The sequence below is a fragment of the Odontesthes bonariensis genome, chromosome 4, assembly GCF_027942865.1.
Source record: "Odontesthes bonariensis isolate fOdoBon6 chromosome 4, fOdoBon6.hap1, whole genome shotgun sequence".
In the NCBI taxonomy this organism is placed as follows: Eukaryota; Metazoa; Chordata; class Actinopteri; order Atheriniformes; family Atherinopsidae; genus Odontesthes; species Odontesthes bonariensis.
The window spans coordinates 4,382,969-4,404,220 of record NC_134509.1 but is presented as its reverse complement, the minus strand read 5'-3'; the positions used below and the strand labels follow the sequence as shown (position 1 = coordinate 4,404,220).

General features: G+C 40.5%; 1 protein-coding gene across 1 annotated transcript in view; it reads left to right on the top strand.

Annotated features, from left to right (window-relative positions):
- Positions 1 to 20,752, top strand: part of cygb2 (cytoglobin 2) — a 33,104-nt gene extending 12,352 nt beyond the window's left edge. Inside the window, exons 2-3 of the mRNA XM_075462559.1 lie at positions 8,262 to 8,493; positions 14,702 to 20,752. Of these exons, the coding sequence (XP_075318674.1) occupies positions 8,262 to 8,493; positions 14,702 to 14,866 (397 nt within the window). The 3' untranslated portion in view covers positions 14,867 to 20,752. The remainder of the gene's footprint in view (positions 1 to 8,261; positions 8,494 to 14,701) is intronic.
- Positions 20,753 to 21,252: the final 500 nt, after the last annotated feature.

Below are 21,252 nucleotides of genomic sequence, written 5' to 3'. Positions count from 1 at the left end.
TTGTCATACGTAAAGTCCTAATTTTTGGCATTTTAAGAGTTTACATGATCTATCAGAACGCTTGAAGTTGAAAACGGTGACCTCCGTAGTCGCAAAATGCAAGAAATGCTTATTTTTTAACCAAAAAATAAAAAGTTATTCAACTTCCTGTCCCGCCCCATCAAAACACATGAGAACTCGTGCACGTCTACGTGGACGCCAGATGCGCGTACACGACTCCTCATTCATCAACTCACCTGTCATTTGCGATCATGGAAGACACAGTAAGTAGACTAGCCCGTAATGAAGTTCAATAGTCTAGATAAATAAGCGTGGGGACGAGCCTACCTTGTATCGCGCGTGCACAATCGGTGATTGACAGGCAGCAGAGCCCAGCTCGTAACCTGATTGGTTACCTTTTACCGGTCCGGTCTGCAATTTTGTAAACAAACCTGCTGGCTTTGGAGGGACCTAGCGGGACATATAGGGGACCTAGAGAACTCATTTTTTTTTCGTAATGGGGTATTTAATGTACTACTTTCAGAATCCCCGGACAGTTCCAGGCATTATGTTTGAAAAAGAGTTGCAGACTGCAGCTTTAAATATCCAAAAATCTTGCTTTGGTTGAGTTTTCTTTGTCAACTTTTCTAATGCAAAGGGGGATATCATAAATTCCAAAGGATTGTATCATAAATGGATAAACGTTATGGTGATCCAAGAAGTGTTTTGCCACAGTATAGTTAACATTATTTGCGCAAATTGCACATTTATGTTCTGCTAATCTATCCTGTAGAAAAGTCTTTTTCCCTGGCATTTTTTTACATAAATATGATGGGAATTTGAAGTACTGATCAGAATAATTAAAAGTCAGGACACTGATCTCAGAACACAACCAACTTGTCAGGAAATGGGGTTTTGGCTGGGTTACTTTGGCTACATTCAGGTTTTTTCCACCAGAGGACGACTACTGGATCTACTGCTGCTGGTCTACTCCAGCCCATCAGCAGCACCTGCAGCTGATGAACCAGAACTCGAGTGCTTTCAAGAGCGTGTTTTTTTTTATGCTTTAAGCAACTCTGGAGGATGAATTAGTCCTGGTAGATGAGCCCAAGACATTGGGTGATCTTATCGATTTGGCCATTCGGATCAATGGCCGACTGAGGGAGAGGACAAAAGAGAGATCAGCTCAAAGATCAGCATTGATCCACCGTCCACCCGTCAGTAAACCTCCTAGTTCTGCCAACTCAGTTCTGGAATCCGAACCTATGCAGATTGATCGGACCCATCTTACACCTGAGGAACGGCAGAGGATGATGCAGTCCCACAAGTGTTTGTATTGCGACAGCCCGGATCACTTCATAGCCGTCTGTCTAACTCAGAAGGAAGGAGAGGGTCCCCGGGCAGGGGGACCAAATCATTCCCACAAACAATCCCCGTATTCTCCTTCCAGCCACCCTCTGTTTTGGCAAGGTTTCCATTAGACTCACTGCTCTCATTGATTCTGGTTGTGAACAGTCGTTAATTAGCTCAGACACTTGTGGACCAATGTCGCCTCGAGGCTCTCCCCCTTGACAGGCCCCTTCATGCCACAGCTCTGGATGGGAAACCACTTCCTCATATAACTCACCAGACTCAACCTCTAAGATTAATTGTAGCCGGTAACCACCATGAAGAAACCGCTTTTTTCATTTTTTCCTCCTCTCAACCCACCATTGTTCTAGGTTTTGACTGGCTGAGGATCCATAACCCCCATATAAATTGGAGGAAGGGCGAGGTGGAAGCCTGGTCTGGAAGAGACTGCCTCTCCTCCTGTCTACATGCTGCCGTTCCTCCCAGCCTGCACTCAGAGGATGAGCCCTCCATCGACTCTCAGGACCTCAGCAATGTTCCTGAGGATTACATGGATCTAAGACAAGTGTTCAACAAGAGTAAGGCCTGCTCGCTTCCACCACATTGTCCCTATGATTGTGCCATTAACCTTCTTCCTGGAGCCCCTCTACCCACTAGCAGACTTTACAACATTTCCAGCCGAGAATGAGAGTCGATGGAAAATTATATCAATAAGTCCCTAACTGCCGGTATAATCAGCCCGTCCTTCTCTCCTCCGGGGGCGGGTTTTTTTCTTCGTTGCCAAGAAGGATGGATTACTTCGACCCTGCATCGATTACCGTGGCCTTAACCAGATCACCATCAAGAACCGTAACCCCCTACCACTCATCTCAGCTGCCTTCGGACCTCTGCATGAGGCCCGAGTCTTCACTAAGTTGGACCTCTGCAACGCCTACCACCTTGTCCGCATCCGCCAGGGAGATGAGTGGAAAACAGCCTTTAAGACGCCATTGGGACATTTTGAATATCTGGTAATGCCTTTTGGCCTATGCAACGCACCCTCTGTTTTTCAAGCCCTTATAAACAATGTTCTCCGTGACTTCCTTAATGTCTTTGTCTTTTACCTATATGATATCCTGATTTTCTCCAGAACTCTCTCCGAACACAAACAGCAGGTCCGTTCAGTTCTCAAACGTCTACTCCAGAATCGCCTTTATGTTAAGGCAGAGAAATGTGAATTCCACAAATCTTCAGTCTCATTCCTGGGATACATCTTCGAGGGCGGGCAGGTACGTGCAGACCCAGCCAAGATACAAGCGGTTACTGAGTGGACCACCCCTGAGACCCAGAAACAGCTCCAACACTTTCTCGGGTTCGCCAACTTCTACCGTCGGTTCATCCGTGACTACAGCCGGATTGCTGCACCACTCACTGCCCTCACCTCCACCAAGATTCCCTTCACATGGACCACAGAGGCCAAAGATGCCTTTCAGAGACTAAAAGCTCTTTTTTCTCAAGCCCCCATACTGGTTCAGCCCGACTGTCTACTGACTACTGTCCCGGATCTAAGAATGTCAAACCTGACGCCCTGTCCCATTAATTTTCTTCCGACGACTCCCCGTCAGAACCTACAAACATTCTACTTTCCAGTTGCATTATTGGTTCGGTAACCTGGGAGATCGAAGAGATCATCAATCAAGCTCAACAAAAGGAATCAGACCCCAGACCTCAACCACAATTATTATTATTAACCACCATACCTCCAAGTTCTCCTGCCATCCTGGTTCCAGTCGGACCATCGCTCTCATCTCCCGCAGATGCTGGTGGCCCAGCATCCATAAGGATGTGAGGGAATACATCCAGGCCTGCTCAGTGTGTGCTAGAAACAAGAAGAACAACCAACCAGCTTCTGGACTGCTTCACCCTTTCAACATTCCTAAACGCCCCTGGTCCCACATAGCCGTTGATTTTTGTCACAGAATTACCTACCTCACAAGGTATGACAACCATATTCACCATTGTTGATCGTTTTTCCAAGGCCTGTCATCTAATCTCGCTTAGGAAACTCCCTTCAGCTCTCCAAACTGCTCGCCTCCTGGTCAAGCATGTCTTCCGGCTCCATGGAATCCCCATCGACGTTCTGTCTGACCGTGGGCCCCAGTTCATTTCACAAGTATGGAAACACTTCTGCTCAGCTCTCGGTGCCAAGGTCAGTCTATCTTCTGGGTATCGCCCACAAGCCAACGGTCAGACAGAGCGTCTCAACCAAGAACTCGAAGCCACCTTACGCTGCTTAACCTCCTCTAACCCGTCCGACTGGAACCAGTATTTGCCTTGGGTTAAGTATGCACACAATTCTCATGTTTCTGCTGCAACTGGTTTGTCCCCTTTCGAGATTACATTACATTACATTACATTACGGTCATTTTGCAGACGCATTTTATCCAAAGCGACTTACAATAAGTGCGTTCAACATCGGTAGGCAAAAGAACTTCAGGTCACAAGAAATCATAAGTGCATTTCCTTCCAAAACCAAACAGCTAAGAGCAAAACTAGTGCTAGAGTAAGTGCGATAAGTCAGGTACCTAGACAGATGGGAAGACAATTTAGAAAACAAAGACAATTTAGGAAACAAATCAGTGTGTAAGGGACTAGGACGAAGCAGGTGATGTCCTAAGAGGGCGGATCAGGGTAGTGTTTCCTGAAGAGGTGGGTTTTCAGCCTGCGGCGAAAGATGGGCAGCGACTCAGCTGTCCTGATATCAGTCGGGAGCTCGTTCCACCATCGGGGTGTCAGAACAGAGAAAAGCCGTGACCGTGTCGATCGTGTGCAGGGACCCCTGAGTGACGGGGCAGCCAGGCGCCTGGTGGCCGCTGAGCGAAGTGGTCGGGCCGGGGTGTAGGGCTTTACCATAGCCTGGAGGTATGAAGGAGCTGTTCCTTCCACTGCCCTGTAGGCTAGCACCAGAGTCTTAAACTGGATGCGAGCAGCTACAGGGAGCCAGTATAGAGAGCGGAGAAGGGGAGTCGTGTGGGAGAACTTGGGGAGGTTGAACATCAGACGAGCAGCAGCTTTCTGAACCAGCTCCAAAGGTCTGATGGCAGAAGCTGGGGCGCCAGCAAGGAGGGAGTTGCAGTAGTCCAGGCGGGAGATGACAAGAGCCTGGATGAGCACCTGTGCTGCCTTGTCGGTGAGGATCTCCCTAGGTTACCAACCACCCCTTTTCCCTTCTGACGAGAAAGACATCTCTGTAACCTTGGTCAACCATCACATCCGTCGCTGCCGTAAAGTCTGGACTGACACCATCGCCGCCCTTCACCGAACTGCTGTCCAGAACAAGAAGTTTGCGGACAGAAAACGCACTCCAGCTCCTCGGTACACCCCGAGTGCAGAAGGTTTGGCTCTCATCCAATGATATACCACTCAAATCCATGACTAAGAAACTCTCCCCCAGATACATTGGTCCTTTTAAGATACAATCAGTCACCAGTTATTTACCTAGTCATTTCTCAATAAACACTCTAAATCTGATTTACGGTTTCTCCTGAGTTTTCCTCTACATGTGGGTCAGAAGATTAAAAAAAGCCATTACACAACTCAGTCTGACCTGAGTGTTATCAAAACAATAGCTAGAGCATCACTTTTTCCCTTTTTGACATGAAGTAAACAAAAAGACAAGATGTATTTCTGCTCCCCCCAACGGTGATAATTAAAGAAAGTCTGACATGACAACATTCATGTAAGAAAGGAAGCAATTATTCCTTAAACTTTCAATCAATTTCCTTTAAGTAACCGCATCTGCACATATTACACAACTTTTTAATCTTCCTAATATATATTTGTGTTTGATGCGCTTGCATACACAGAACGGTAAATATGCATGAAAATTAAACACCACTTTCAGTACACCTGCATCCAATTACACTGAGAGTGATCAATTTAAACTACAGGGTCTCATCAGCGCTTCTGCACTTTAAAGGTCGCTGCTGGGAACTTCCTGCTAAACTGATGGTGCAGAGGCAAATTACACACTTCACTGACAGGAAAAAGCACATGTAAGTTACTGAACTGCACTTTAAGGTAGGAGGAGGAAAAGATTGATTTAGATTCATGGCATGCAGGGCAATTAAAGGCTTCAGGATTATCTTTTGCATGCTGAACATTTTGATGATAATCAGTATGAAATAATAAAGAGAATGATCCTGTTGCTTCCTTCAGTCTTTTTATCCATTTATCTATTTTTTTTTGTGATTAGCAAATACGTTGTGCTCATATTGTAACTCGTGTTGTCGGCCAGCAAAAAAGATAATTGATTTCTTTATTTCCCTTTTCCCTTTTTTTTTCACTATCTTGCCATAGCTTGTTTAGATAAGACACCAAAAGAAAAACTGGTAGCAGTGATGGGTACAATATGCACCAAAGGCCCTCACCTGCTTCATTTCTGTTTGTTCTCTATAGAGGATTTAAGATACCTAAATAAAAGCAGAGACTCAACTGAATTGAATATATGCAAATTTTACAGTGACATTTTAAAAGGTTTGCAGGATTAGGCAAAAAATGCTGTTAAATTCAAACTCTTGTTTAAAGAGTGTATGTATCATTTGAGAAAACACTGTTGGACACATTGTCTACACGTTTAGTTTGAAATGGTGTGAACATGACTATTTGACAGCTGCTTTTGCCATCCAAAAAAGGAAAATTAGCACCAACGTGCAATTCTTTTTTTTGTATTGAAAAGAATAATAATAATAATAATAATAATAATAATAATTTAAAAAAAAATTAATAAGAAGTTTATGGGACGTCTCAGAAATATATCCCAAAGTGCTAATCTGCATCATATTGGAGATTATTTTTCCAAGTTGTCATTGGGCTGGGCAGAAATTTGCCCTGGACAGTTACAAAACTTGAAAATAATAATTCTGAAAGTATGCTGAAAATTTCAGTTTCGAGTTTAATGAGAAATTTTGAATTTTCTTCATCTTGCTTTCACTTTTTCCCAACCAACTTTCAATTCGTTTTAACATATACTCATCACATTTCGTGGTTCTGCATGAAAAATGTCACTGACACAGATTCAAAGGGGTTCAAAGTCTACCAAGTGCCACTCAGCTGGAATCCCTGTTTTTTATAGAACCCATATCCAGAGGGCTGATACTTTGACTAGAGTTTTTTTTTTTTTTCAAACACTCTGGATTGGATTCAACAGACTTGAGCAGGTTTGTTAAATAAATTTGCATTCAAGTTAATTGCCAGAGAGAGACAATTAACAGTTATAGGACTGAGAGTAGCTTATATGGTTTCATATATGGTTACATTTTATTCCTTACTTGTTTATGTGCTGACTCCCTAATTGAACAACACTGGCTAAACTCCTAACTTACTTCTTTTCCTACGTGCTTGCACTGCGCCCAAAGTCACATTTACATGCTTCCATATATTTGCTTTGATGCTGTTATACATACAGGATGAAATCGAATCTTTGTACCTGTACTGTTTGGGACAGCTGGCTACATTCTAACTGGTGATGAGGCACAGAGTTTACATCCTCACAGAGCCAGGTTCATAACTTTTTTAACATGCAAATTGATATGATTAAACCGGAAACAAGCACAATGCCCACTTACAACGTGCAGCTTGGAGATGTCACACTTCCCAAACTGGAGAGAATTGGATGCACCCGGTTGTATTCCATGATGGAATACATGGATTGATCATGTTGAGACTGAGAGGGTGCAATATCCTGATCTTTTTACAATAGAACATAGATCAGAACATAGAATGTTTAAAGTGAGACGTTGTACTCTTTAATATACAATATTAGCTCATCTTGAATTTGATGACTGCAACATGTCTCCAAATAATTGGGACAGGGCCATGTTTAGCATTTTCTCTTCTTTAATAACAGTCTGTAAAAGTCTAAAGAGAAACCAGCTGTGACCAGATGCTGGACCTTTGTAAAAGGAACACGGTCACATTTTTGATTGGACATCGATTGTACTACAATGCTATGCAGTTGTAATAGAGACAGCATGTGGTATTGAATTGTCTTGGGGAACTGTCCTCACAGACAGATTCTTTATGCACTGCGAATGAAAGCATGTTCAAACTCCTTCGTGATTTTTCACTGAACATTATTCTGAAATTGCTTCACACTATCTTGATGCAGTTTTTTATTTTTTTGGTGATTGCTGAATCTCTGCCCTTCTTTATTTCTGAGAGTCTCTGCCTCTTTAAGGTGCTTTTTGTAACCAATGAAATTACTGATCTGTTATCAGTTGACATAATCATTTGCAACATGTTCCTTCAACTTACTTTTTCAACCTTTTCGTTGCCTCAATCACAACTTTTTAGAAGATATTTTCAAGATAAGTTAATATTTTTCATGGAATTATAAAATGTCTCACCTTAAACATTTGATATATATATATATTTTGTCTATTTCAGTGTTCAAATTTGTATTTTTATTCATCTCACCGAGTTCTGTTTTAAAGTATGAATTTACAATATTTCTAACATCAATACAGCAGCTAACAACTATTTGCTATTTTAAGACATAGTGTTATAATAGCATTCTTTCCAGAGTTCCTTGACTCTCCTTGTGTGGGTGTGTTGTAAATCGAACTGAAGGGTTCTGTCTTGTTGCTTCCACCGCAGCCATACGTTGTTTTTAGTGTTAGTTCCTCCCATACATTCCAGTGCAGGGGATCGTTCACGATTTCCTCCACTGAATAAACTACATTCGTCAGTTAAAAAAAGGGATAAAACCAGAGACAATCTTGCTCTCTATAGCTCAAAATATAGAGATCTACAAGCTTCTTGAATTACTCCAAATTTAGTTTCTAAGTTCCTTATGAGTGTTTTCTTTAGGTTGAATGTTGCCTCTTTAAAAATAAATGTTTATTTATTTGGCATTTCTCCAATCTTGTGTAAAATATCATGTGCCTCTTTAGGTTCTTTGTGAACTTCCCATCGGCAAAACAGTATTTCAGCCAGTTTCAGGACATGGAAGACCCCGAGGAGATGGAGCGAAGCTGCCAACTTCGGCAACATGCCCGCAGGGTGATGAATGCCATCAACACAGTGGTGGAGAACCTGCATGATCCAGAGAAGGTGTCGGCAGTGTTGGCCTTGGTGGGAAAGGCCCATGCTATCAAACACAAAGTGGAGCCTATGTATTTCAAGGTAATGTTAATGAATAAGCTTTTTATTAGTTTTTTGCCTCGTTTTTCTTTGTGTCACAAAAACAGGGGTGTTGTTTCATTGCGAGGAGACATTTTCTAATTTTGGCAACTTGATCAGTGTGCAAATAAAACAAAGCAGAATGTGTTCTGAGAGATAATTGCATTGGTCCTTTACCCTGAAAAGGTGGTATTATAATATTGTTTTTCCATGTTTCAACAGCCCCTTGAATTATCAGAGCAACCCAAATGAATTTTCTCATTCTCAATCCAATATCATGGGTGACATTACTTTCACCTAGTTACTCAACTGAAAAAAATCCTTTCAGTTCTGCACTCATTTATTTATAATGCTTCAACTGTAGCTGCGTTATTATCTGTTTGCAAAGAAAAATTCAACACACAGCATGGCAGAATTTTGGCGAACAAACAGAATGATTATTTCAAAACTTTTATTTAGTCACCTGTCTTCTGGATTGTGTAAAAAGTCAAATATAGGAATTCAGACTCTTTTTCCTGCAATACACCTCAGAATTACTGCAGAGAGGCGAGAAAACCCGAAGGCCACCAGAAATGCAGTTTACAGCTGCAGCTTTAAAGCTTGTTATTGGAATTAAATATATTTTTGGAATTGCTCTTTATGCCCATATTTAGCAAGATACCAGGTTCGAAATGTGTAAGGATGCATGATTGAGAAAGAAATCTGAAAGATTTCATATCAACTAATGTACAAAATGTTACTTATATACTGAGAATTGCAGACAAAAGGCAACATAAAGCAACACATTAAAAATGTGAAAAGAGTTGATGACTAAAGTATGGTTAATGAATCTTAAAACGGCTTCAAAGGGGTGTTGTTTTCAGAGAAAACATAACTGATTTTATATGGAGGCAAGAAACGCAGATTCAGAATGGGATGCTTCAGATCCAGGGTTTAACAAGACAATGTGGTTACATAATTTTCAATATGAAATCCAATATACTTCCTTCTTCATTTGATTGAAGAGGGAAGTATATTGCATCCCTCTTCAAGTCTTTTGAATGCGGCCTGCAATTGGTCTATAACTGCAGCTGTGAAGAGAGCCGATATCTGATTTCCTTTAAAATTGAATCTTGAAGATGAATAGATCAGTTTCTGAATAAATTATTGTTAAATTTAGTCCCACTGTGTATTCCGTGAATTCAAGGTAAACCCTTCAGGTGGTATTATACTTTCATTTATCCCTATGCCTAAAAACTGCACATGGGTACATGTTTTAAAAAGATAATTCTTTATTTTCAACTAGATGCACAAAGAGTCGTACAAGTAAAACAGAAACATTTTTTAAGTATGAAACTTAGAATTTTATATTTGACTGTTATTTGTCTTTTGTCTTTTTAAAACTATTTAACATAAGACCCAAGCCAAAGACCAATCTCTGCTATTCATAGTTTTGATGGAGAAAAGTCAGTGAAGCAATGAAACTGACTGATGCAAGCATGAAGTAGCTCCTGAGAAAAAAAAAAAAAAGCTTTGTATAGTCATCAATACAACCAGCAGTTGCTAGGCAAAATTACCAGATATAGCACAATAGCAATTTAATGAAAGTTCATATCATCTACCAGGCTGGACAGAGATCAATCCTTCTATATTATCACTTCAGTGCATTCAGAAATTGTTCTGAGATACGGTGTGGTTCAACGGCCTCAGATAGTCACTCAGCCTCCAAAGTCCAGCTGCTGACGCCATCATCACCATCACAGATCATGGATTTGATTAAATCCTTTTTACCTACAATATTTACACATTTTAATGTGGTTGAAAAGATGTTTTCAACAGTTTTTTTTCTGCTCTTGTGTTGAACTTACATCAGCTATTCTTGCTGTTTATTCCCATATGCTGGATACGTATGGATACATTTTAAAAGGTGACCATTCCAGTGAAGAGAGAGATGATCTAACCTAGAAAGTTTACTGTTTGCTGTTGGAACTTTTACTTTTGTATGAGGATGAGGAAGTGTTCTTACTGGTGACACCTGCTTGCACAAGTACAGTGTAGGGTTGTCGCAAGTGAAATTAAATGATAAGCTTTTGTTTTGGGATGATGTAGTTTTCAGTTTGTGGGCTACAGACAGTCTAGTTCTGTCATATGCTGCTCTCATGCCTAAAGGAGCAACTTGCATGAGGAAAAGTGTAGAATTCAGGGAGCCACTTCAATAGTAAAAAAAATAGTAGTTCAATGCCCTCTTTAAAAATGTTTTACATAACATGACATAATAAGAAACCATTCGGTCTTTACCAAGTCTTAAAATTAGATAAGTACAACTTCAAATAATAATAATAATAATAATCTGGACATGGTGTGGCTGTCTTAGCTGACACGCCTCTTCAATGTCGGATGGAGGTCTGGGCCAACGCCAGTGGAGTGGCAGAGCAGGGTGCTGGTTCCCATTTTTAAAGGGGACATATTATGCAAAACTCACTTTTTGCAGGTCTTTGTGTTCATATTTGGGTCTGTACTGTTCCTTTAAACACTCCAAGTGCGAAAAAACCCCATCTATCCATTTTCTGTAGGTCAGTAGAAAGACTTTGGTGTCAAGAAAAAAATGCTGCTGTGAGCCATTTGGATGGCTCCCTTATTGTGACGTCGCAATAAGGGAATTTGCATTTACCTGTCGAGTCCCCACCCACTCCCCACCCTCTACATTAGTTGAAGATCCGCCATCGTGTATCGAGCATCGACCATAGGAGCGCAATGGATACGAAAGGAAAATCACACATGAAGTGTTGTGTTGTTGGCTGCACCTGTGGTGTGTTTCTGGAGACCCAAGTCTCTGCCGGTGATACCTCCCGGTGGTTTTCACAGCCACGAACAGGTCAGCCTGTGTGAGCTGCTCCACCGGGGCCGAGGGGGGAGCGCTCCTCCGCGCCGGGCCGCTCGAGTGGCAGAGGAGAGCGGTGATCACCGCGGTGACCGCGGTGACAGCAGCGCGAGGTCCCGCTGTTGAGAAAACATGTGGAAGCCTGCCGGGGGACCGAGGCTCGCCTTCAGCTCAGCGGGACCTCGCGCTGCTGTCGCCAGTGAGCACAGCCTCCCGGCCACCAGCAGACAGGTGAGCGAGAGCGGAGGAGCAGCTCACAGGTGTGAGGTATCACCGGCAGAGACTGGAGCTCTGCACTGAAAACAAATGAACCCTTAATTCATAGGGAATAGATAGATAGATAGATAGATAGATAGATAGATAGATACTTTATTGATCCCGAAGGAAATTAAAGCATCCAGTAGCAAGACATAATAAACCAATACAAATGTTTATACAATTATAAACAATCTAAGAATTTAAAAAAAAACAGTTTAAAAATACACTCTCAGAAAATAAAGTACAGAATTGTACCTTTAGGGGTATGATGGCTTGTCACTGAGGCAGTACCCTCTGAAGGTATAGTTTTGTACCCTTATACTGAAGTAGCCTAACACAGACTGTCTTTTGTAGCCCAGCATGTAGAAAAAAAGGTACATATATGTACCTTTTACCACTTGAGTACATATATGTACCTTTTGGACCCTCAAAACAAAAGGGTAAACATTACACGCAGCCAGAGGCTTCTCATGAGTGGGGCGGGGCGTGGCCAGCAGCAGCTTATTTGCATAAAAGTGACAGAGCCCTTTAAACGGCTCAATTTGGGAGATACTGAAAATGGCAAGAATAGAGCTGGGGAAATCTCTTTATGTGAGAGTGATTTTGTGCAAAGAAATTCATGAACATGTTTTGTATAGACCATAGACCAATTCTAACTTGTTTAAATAGGTAAAATATGTCTCCTTTAAGAAAGGGGACCAGGGAGTGTGTTCCAACTACAGGGGGACTCACACTACTCAGCCTCCCCAGGAATGTTTACCCTATGGTGTTAGACAGGAGGCTCCGACCGATTCTCAAACCTCGGATTCAGGAGGAGCACTGGGGTTTTCTCTCAGGTCGTGGAAGAGTGTGCCAGATCTTTGCCCTTGCAGATTTACTCAGGGAATCATGGGAGTTTGACCATCCGGTCCATCTACATGTGTTTTGTGGACTAGGAAAAGGCCTACAACCCGTGTTCCGAGGGAGGTGCTGAGCGAGTATGGGGAACCGCCACTTTTACAAGCTGCATAACTAAAGCCAGGGTTGTGTCCGCATTCTTGGCACGAAGTCACACTCATTTTTTTGCAGATGATGTGGTTCTGTTGGCTTCTTTGGTTGGGTTGGGGATGAATCCCTGCCTCAGGCTGAGGAGTTTAAGTATCTATGTATCTTGTTTATGGGTGATGGCAGGTTGGAGCGAGCGATGGACAGAGGGATTGGGGTTTTGTCAGCTGTAATGACGGCTCTGATCCGGTCCGTTGTGGTAAAAGCCGCATTCGGACTGTAGGAACCTTTGGCAGTTACTATAACCTTTTAATCCGCGGGGCCGTTTTCTCCCGTATTCGGACATACAGGAACTAGGGACCATCTCCCTCAGTTCCTATTACCATTTCAGCTCCTTCTTCGAGGTCGGGTCTGTTCTTGGTTCTATAGGAACACATCTGACGGAGGTGTTTGGTGGTCGGTAGCTCCGCCCCTTGTCATGCTGTCACGGCTGAAATGTTTCCTCATACAACACGGACACAACCGGCGGGTGTTTAATAAGTTAAACCTCCACGTGGTCTCCTTTGTCTGCGGCGCTCTGCTCTCCTTCCTTCATGAAACCAAGAAGTATGGCCTGCGCTCCATCCTTCGTCTCCTGACTCTCTCTGTGAGCTCTTCCAGCCTCCATGTTAGACGCCCGATGTGATCGTCCATGATTAATATCACCATCATGCAGACCATGAACACGGTGGCCTCCCCGCTCTCCATATAAGCTTCTTTGTGGCGTTTTCTTCTTCTCTCCTTGTTTGTTTTGTTGTTGAATGTGGCGCTAAAGTAACACGTCGCTGACGCAGACGGCTGAAACTCAGTAGACAAACACAACACCACAGCACAATCATGACACCCCTAGGAGATGCTGCAGAGTTTTGCAGGGGAGAGGGTTGTCTAGGTTTCTCTCCTGTGCCTCCGTGACCCAACCTCTGATAAGCTGAAGACAGTGCACGGAACCACAAAAAAATAGTTCATTTTTAAATAGTGTGTGAAAAATGAAGTACACTCCATGGTTTAATAGCAGCAATAACTTGAATTAATCTGGAGGTCTGGACTTTGACTGATCATTGCAACAGCTTGATTTTTATTTTTTTGTTTCAACCATTCTCATGTAGATATTCTGGTGTACTTGGGATCATTGTCTGGTTGCATGACCCAGTTTTCAGTTAAGCTTTAGCTGTCAGACAGATCACCTCACATTTCACTCTGGAATACTTTGGTATACAGAGTTCATGGCTGACTTAATGACTACAAAGTGTCTAAGGCCTGGGTCTGCAAAACAAGTCCAAATCATCACCCCCACCACCACGGTGCTTGACAGTTGCTATCAGTTGCTGTACATCATGACCAAAAATCTCCATTTTGGTCTCCAAAATTTTAAAAATTTTAATCTCCACTTAAGACATGCTGTCATTTTCTTTGTAGAACAAAGATGCTTTCCCAATCCTTCCAAACAAGTTAGGTCTTCCTCTAAATGGTCAAAACTTCTGCCTTTATAGAGGTGCTCACACTCACTGATTATCAGTTGGCCAAGTGAATTTAATTAGCAGCACCTGACTCCTACTTAACTTCTTAATTCCTGTGGAAACAGAAAAGGTGTGCATCACTTTTTTGCACACCGCTTCAGTATTTCGACTCACTTTTGTGAAAGGTGAATCAGTGTAATACGTCATGTGTTATTGTCCGTCTGAAGTTTCTATCTAGTTTAAGATTTGGTGAGGACAAGAAATATGGCTTAAATCTTTTGACAATACACAACACAACGACAATAATTATTTTTCTTTGCCTCGGTTCCACAAGAAGCTGAGTAACCTTTTTTCATTTACTGTGAGTTTAGCATCACGTCTATATAATGTAAACCAAACTTTCTCGATTTGCTCTTTCTTATTCAACATTTTTAACACTTTGCACCTTTGTTGCTTTTTCTTTCATTTTGCGTTGCATATATATTTACAGATATAATTTCTAATTTCAGCTTTATCGCCCACTTCTCTCAATCATCATCTCAGTAGCTATATTCTCTCGCTCCTTTCTTCCATGATAATGAAGTTTCTTTCTCATCCTCCTTCTATCACTCAGATCCTGACCGGGGTGATGCTGGAGGTGTTGTCTGAAGATTTTCCAGAATTCTTCACAACAGAGGTGCAGATGGTGTGGACCAAACTGATGGGTGCGTTGTACTGGCATGTGACGGGGGCCTACACGGAGGTGGGCTGGCTTCAGGTCTCCAGCTCGGCAGTGTGAAGAATCAGGCAGAATAGCGGTAAAGGAGTTTTCATGGTGAAAAGCAGTAAAATGATCTGTGTGAGAAAAATGTGAACGGGGAGTTGCAAAGAGTTTTGTGAGGATGGTTTCCCAGACATGGATAAGATTAACGTGATAATCCATGCAACATTGTTCCTTATTTTGGTCACATTTTGGTGCTAAGCTTTTGCATGGTTTTTCTACACAGCAGAGATCAGTTGATAATCAAACAATGTAGCCAGATATCAACTTACACTTTCGTGTTAGCTTATATAAGTAGTAATTTGGTATATGTTTTAGCTATCGCTGCTAATACTGATTATCCAGTTCTTCTACTGTTAATTCCTGTTGCTGCCAGAAGCGTGTAAATTACCACTTCATGTGTAGCACAAGCTCTTCCCTATTAAAGAACTGACAATTGTTCAAGCAAGCAACTCCAAAAGCTTTAATGAACTGACAGGTTTAATTACATTTCTGTGGTGATGACTGACCCTGTTAGAACTAGGACAAGGCCTGCCAAGTTTTCCACTTCAACAAAGCACACATGCAGTTTGAAATGACAACTGCTGTAGTGGTAGTCATTTTTGGTAGTAGTTTTTTAAGTTCCTTAAGTCTAACAATAACAATCAGAGGAAGATGACATGGTTTAATGTAAGTCTTGATAGCAATACCAAGGGTACTTACTTCAGTAAGCAATTTAACAAAGAAGTACTTTATAAACCCAGTCTCCAAATTCTCCAAATATTAGGAATGCCATTTCTTAGGCTTATGGTGATAAATGTTTGGAAGGGTTATTCTCCTGAGTATATAAGATACATTTAGCAAATATGTGTAAATGCAACTCGAGAGTTATTACTCAGTTTACAGTTACAACACACATGCATATTAGATTCCCTGAACTGTCTGACAGTTAATCAAATTCTAAGCTACATTTAGATACAAAGCAATGTATAAATAGTGCATTTGATCTGCCATAACTAATTTACAGGAGACAACTTCTGTCATTGTTAAAATGGAACAACAAAATGTAGCAAAAGGTTGTCAAAATAGTGACGAAAGTACATTCTATTGTGAGATGAGTTATGGCATGAAGACCTGTCATACAAATTGAATTTTCAGTGTTTGGACATCATAAATTAATGGGATAAAAACATGCTGTCAGTAACACAGACAGTATATTTCAGATGATGCATTATAAAAATGTGTATTTTTCTAGTAGTGAATACTAGGACTATTTCCGAGCCAACATATGTATGTGAAGCCAAAGTGGATAATAAACAGCCTGAAAAGCAAGTCCAAATATAAAATTGTCCATGTATGGCATACTGATCCATTGTAAATTGCCAACATTGGTTATGTTTAAGTATCAAGTGGGCCAAACAAAAAAAAGGTCATTTTGGCAATCTATCTATTTGATCAGAGCACTTAAATTAAGCCTTAAAGAATCAGAACAGTGTTTGCCACCACCCTGAGTCTCTTATCTGCTGGAAACTAAGCGCAACAACCACGCTGTTGCTTTAAACATGAAGAAACCAAAAATCTTAACTAGTGCGCAGCTACAGTTGCTAATCTCAAATTATGTCAGACTTTCAGCTTTTCAAGGTCTGCTTTTAATGAGACGCCACCTGGGGCGTGAAAATGTTGCAGATTATGACCATACAGAGTTCATTTCTGTGGAAACCTGAGATCTTCTAGGCTGCTCATATGAAAACGCCTCATGATATATTGAAAGACAAAAGAAAAGTTTTGATTTTTTTTTTTTAGCTACAAGAGGGGGCAGTTATTTGTCGAAGCCCCGGCTACGGGACCATGGAGCTGCTGACTGTTAATAGATTCTCTTTGTGTCCAACAGTAGTATATCCTCATGTTTAGGGGTCTTGCACCCCTTTCTCTCTCTTACTCTATTTAATGTCTTGTTTAACTTTACCGAGGTGTTGTTTGTATAAGTATACAGTGGGCAAATGCACATACTCTTCTGCCAATGTTTACAACTCATTGACACGCTGATGTATTGAAGTGGTGAGGAGCGCTGTTTTTTTGCTTTTCCTGAAAGTCCTGACAAGCAACAGCAGTTGTTTTCTTGCTTATCATTCCATCACACAATCACTCATATGCTTACATTGTGAAAGTGAAGTGCAGAATATCAACAGGTGGACACATTCAGCAACCACACATACACAATTACAAACAGGCATTGTATGATATGTCTCCAGAGGTAATATTTATAGGACTGTCAGACAGTTTATCTCTTGTAAACCCTGTTAGAGAAATGTGTTGCTTTAAAAGCTGCATTAAGTGCTTTAGAAACCCCTCACAGATCCATGGGGGGAAAACAAAGTCTGTTTCTTTAGATTTCTGACCAGTCTAGGGTGTAAAATGATTTTCAAATGCATGCAAGTGAACAAGCTATCCTTTCTAACTTTTTTTCATTACCTTACTTAACCTCACCGCTGAACTCTTGCAAGCAGTTCCCATCTGCAAATCTTGTTCTAGTCAATTCCCAAACATACCCAGCAAATCAGTTTAGGATGGACATTTGATCCAATCTACAGTTGTCTCTGCTGCGGTGACGTCCTGTATCTGCCATCTGGTCCCCGTTGGCATCAGCATCTGGCATTAATAGGGAAGTAATGAGTCTCCTCTCCTCCTCATTGGGTTATTCATCTGTTCTAACTTCCTATTGCCTGAGCAGGAACTGCATAACTGAGGGCAAAAACAATTATGATCCTAAAGATGTTTTTAGACCTGCCATTGTTGGCCATTCCTTTGTCGAAATGTGTTTTAATTTAGGTGAAAACAAGATCAAAACAATTACATTAAAACATTAATATGAGAGATTAAAACCTTCACCAAAAGCTCTGACAAATTACACTGGGTCTCATACCAGGGTTTTCCAAAATGTTTCTGTCGTGATTTCTTTTTGGAGGTGGGAAAAAAACACAACCCCCTGTGGCATGTAGTTAACTGAACTTTCGTCTATGCGACAACCCCAATTGAAAGAAAATTTGAATGCTGTGTAAAATGTAATTGAAAATGAATGGGATGAATTGCAAATCTCATGAACCAATGTTTTATTCGCAGCATAACATAGAAAACATCAAATGTTTAAAGTTAGATAGTTTACTGTCTCGTGAAAAAATTAGCTCATCTTTTGATTTGATGGCTAATACAAGATGGCAAAAAGTTGGGACAGGGACAGCGAAAGGCTAGAAAAGTATCTGGTTTTAAATAGAAACAGCTGGAGGAACATGTTGCAGCTAATTAGTAGGTTTAGATTTCTGACCAGTCTAGGGTGTAAAATGATTTTCAAACAAATGCAAATGAACAAGATATCCTTTCTAACTTTTTTTCATTACCTTACTTAACCTCACCGCTGAACTCTTGCAAGCAGTTCCCATCTGCAATAAAAAATATTTGACACATCGTTTTTTCCGCTTTAAAATCTGTCTCTGTTGGTCTTCATGTGCTTTGTTGTCTGAACAAATCTTGATTTCTCATCAGTCTTGCTAACATTAGGGAATAAATTGAATCAAATTCAAAAAACATTTACACGGCAGACCGCAAAATTGAATTTGTCATGGAAAACGGCACAAATGGAACTAATAACATCAACAATTGCTCCACTCCATCAGTAAAGACAATGCAGTTAAAATGCTATTAAATAACCGAGTTTGGCCGGTCAAAATGTGTGGTCCGTGTGTTTTCACTGTTCACACCGTGTTTCCCTTGGATTCTTTTCTGTATCTTTTCCCAGTTTGGGAACTGCTTTCTCAGATCAAAGTGTTGAATCATTAATAACTACATTGCTTTGGTGTTTTTCCTGCTCTAGGGAAGATTTCACATCCAAATGTGAAAATAAGATGAGCTCCATGAAGGGGTTTTTCTTGAAACCAGCCCATGATCTTTTACAAATTTCGAACAAAGTAACTGTGGTTCTGAAAACTAACCAAACAGCAGCTGAAAACAACACTGGGTCAACCTCAAGTCTGATAATATAGTGAAATATAATAAACAGGTTTGAAGAAATACAAATAAACATATATGGAAGCATATGGTAGCTAACAATGAATCTAAACCACCACTGAAAACAAAGAATAAATATCAATAACCTCAATCTAACGATGAAAATACAGTTTTTAATGGATTTATATAACTGATGTTATTTTTTTTCTATGATGGTTATCTGAGTGACCACTTTGGTAATCCAGGAAAATGGAGGTTTGTTACAGATGATAAAAAGTTGTTATGTTGGCTTGTTTTGTGAGGTTCAGGCTTTTCCAATATTCACACCCGCCCAGCCACCTTATTCTGAGAGCCCGTATGAACTTTCTAGTCAACAAAAAAAGCCATTATTTAACAGCTCGAACCTGACCCAGTCCACAAAAGGATGTATTAAACATAACATTGGCATATCTAATTTTGTAATATGATCCTTTTCAGATAACTTATCTTATTTTCTTCCTTGCAGTCTTCTTTTTATAAGATAACCGTATTAAAGTAGGCTCCTCGCCAGATTACTGCAGACACATCTGCAGCCTCTCTGGTGTGTTCATGTTTAAAACACAGAGTTTTAAGGTTTAAGGATTGGGTTCACCACACCCTCCATCTATGAATTCTGGACTTTCTCTCTATCTATACTACCTCATATTTGCAAAACCAGATGTATGTAATTTTGAGAATCACTGACCAATAAAAATACTTCAGTGTTTGTCAGTCCTGATCCTGAAGATCCCCTACCCGGGATGTTGTTGATGTTTACCTGCTCCAGTGGTACCAGACATGACACAAGCCTTGGCTGCTGGGTGAAAGTCATTTGAATTTGAATCTGATTTTTCTTTGTATTTAAAAAAGCTAATATGGTTTGTGCTGTGGACACTGTGCAGCTATAAACAAGTATCTTTAACTTAGTGGTCTTGAGATGATAAGATTAAAACAACAATCACAACCATAACCGGTCTCGACTTCAGCTTTATACAAACATGCACTAAACTCCTGCAGTAGATGGCTAAAGGCCCTTGTTAAACAAAGTCTTTTCAAGCTTAACTGGGGAGTTGTAAGCTTATGTCACCTAAAGATGAGTCAGACAAGTGGATAAAAATACACGAGGCAGTCAAATAAACCTCTAAGCCGTCTTCACTCCAGCTCAAATAGCTCTGGAGGCAGTAAAGCTGTTGTCAGTCATAAATGATTTGCCCTGTTCTTGGCCTGACTTCCAACACTGATGCCAGATCTAAAACAGCTCCTGGTTCAGGAATATTTATGTCAAGCAAACTTCCTCAGAAAACTTGTCTTTTAAACCTCTCTGCTAACTTATGCCATGCTGTTGCTCAGGCCCCTTCACTTCCACACACTATAAACACACATTATCATTTTTCTCACACAAACAAATCATGTCTTCACTTATAGATATCCTCCAACTAAAGTTTTTCCAAAATATTTTCCCAAAAGAAATATTTTAAGTTAAAATATTACATTAAATTAGTTTTTTTTTTCTTTGCTCATGAATTCATTTTACACGCTCAATCTCTTTCAGCATATAAGGACATCACAGCATATGTGGAACTGTATTTATTGTGAAAAGTTCCTGTCTATCAGTTGAATAGTTAGGACTTTGTATTTTTCTATACATACATATATACTGTATATTTACATATATGTGTATGTATATATATATACACATATATATATATATGTATACACACATATGTATATCTGAAAAGGGTTCTGTGTAATTTAATACTGTATGCATATGTCGATGTATACTGCACTGTCAGTCAGAGTGAGTGCAGTGGCTTTGTAGTGTTTTGAGCATGTTTGCACAGCCTTGTACCTTCACAGACCTGGTGAAAATGAATCATGTCCATCAATAAACTATGCTTGTAATTTTGTCTGTCTTTTTCATTTCGAAGTAAGCTTTGATGTACAGATTGGTGAAGTACAAAAAAAGTGACTTCTTGCTTCTTCCATTTATGGCTAATTTGTATTGTGATAAGACAGGCTGTAATTAATCAATTATCACCAGTGAAATGATGACTTTCAGCATTCCATAGTCAATTTCCCTTGTGACTGCGAGTGCAATTGAAAACATTGCATCCAGGTTACATCACCTGTTCATTTGTGCATCAAACTCACATTTTTTCTCCAGAGTGAAATTCAGCAAGAGCAAGGGTGTGATGAAAGTGAAATATCTGATTGACAAATTAAAATTAAAAGCAATCTGAATAAGAGGAGCATCTAATATAATAAAAAAGCTGAACCAGCAATGTAGCCTAAAAGTCCTCCGAAATAATTAAATAGAAGAATTGTGCCTTCGCTGTCTTAAGTGGTGGGACAGCATGATTAAGCTAAGCCTTGAGACACAGTGGTATGACATTACAGAGCAATGT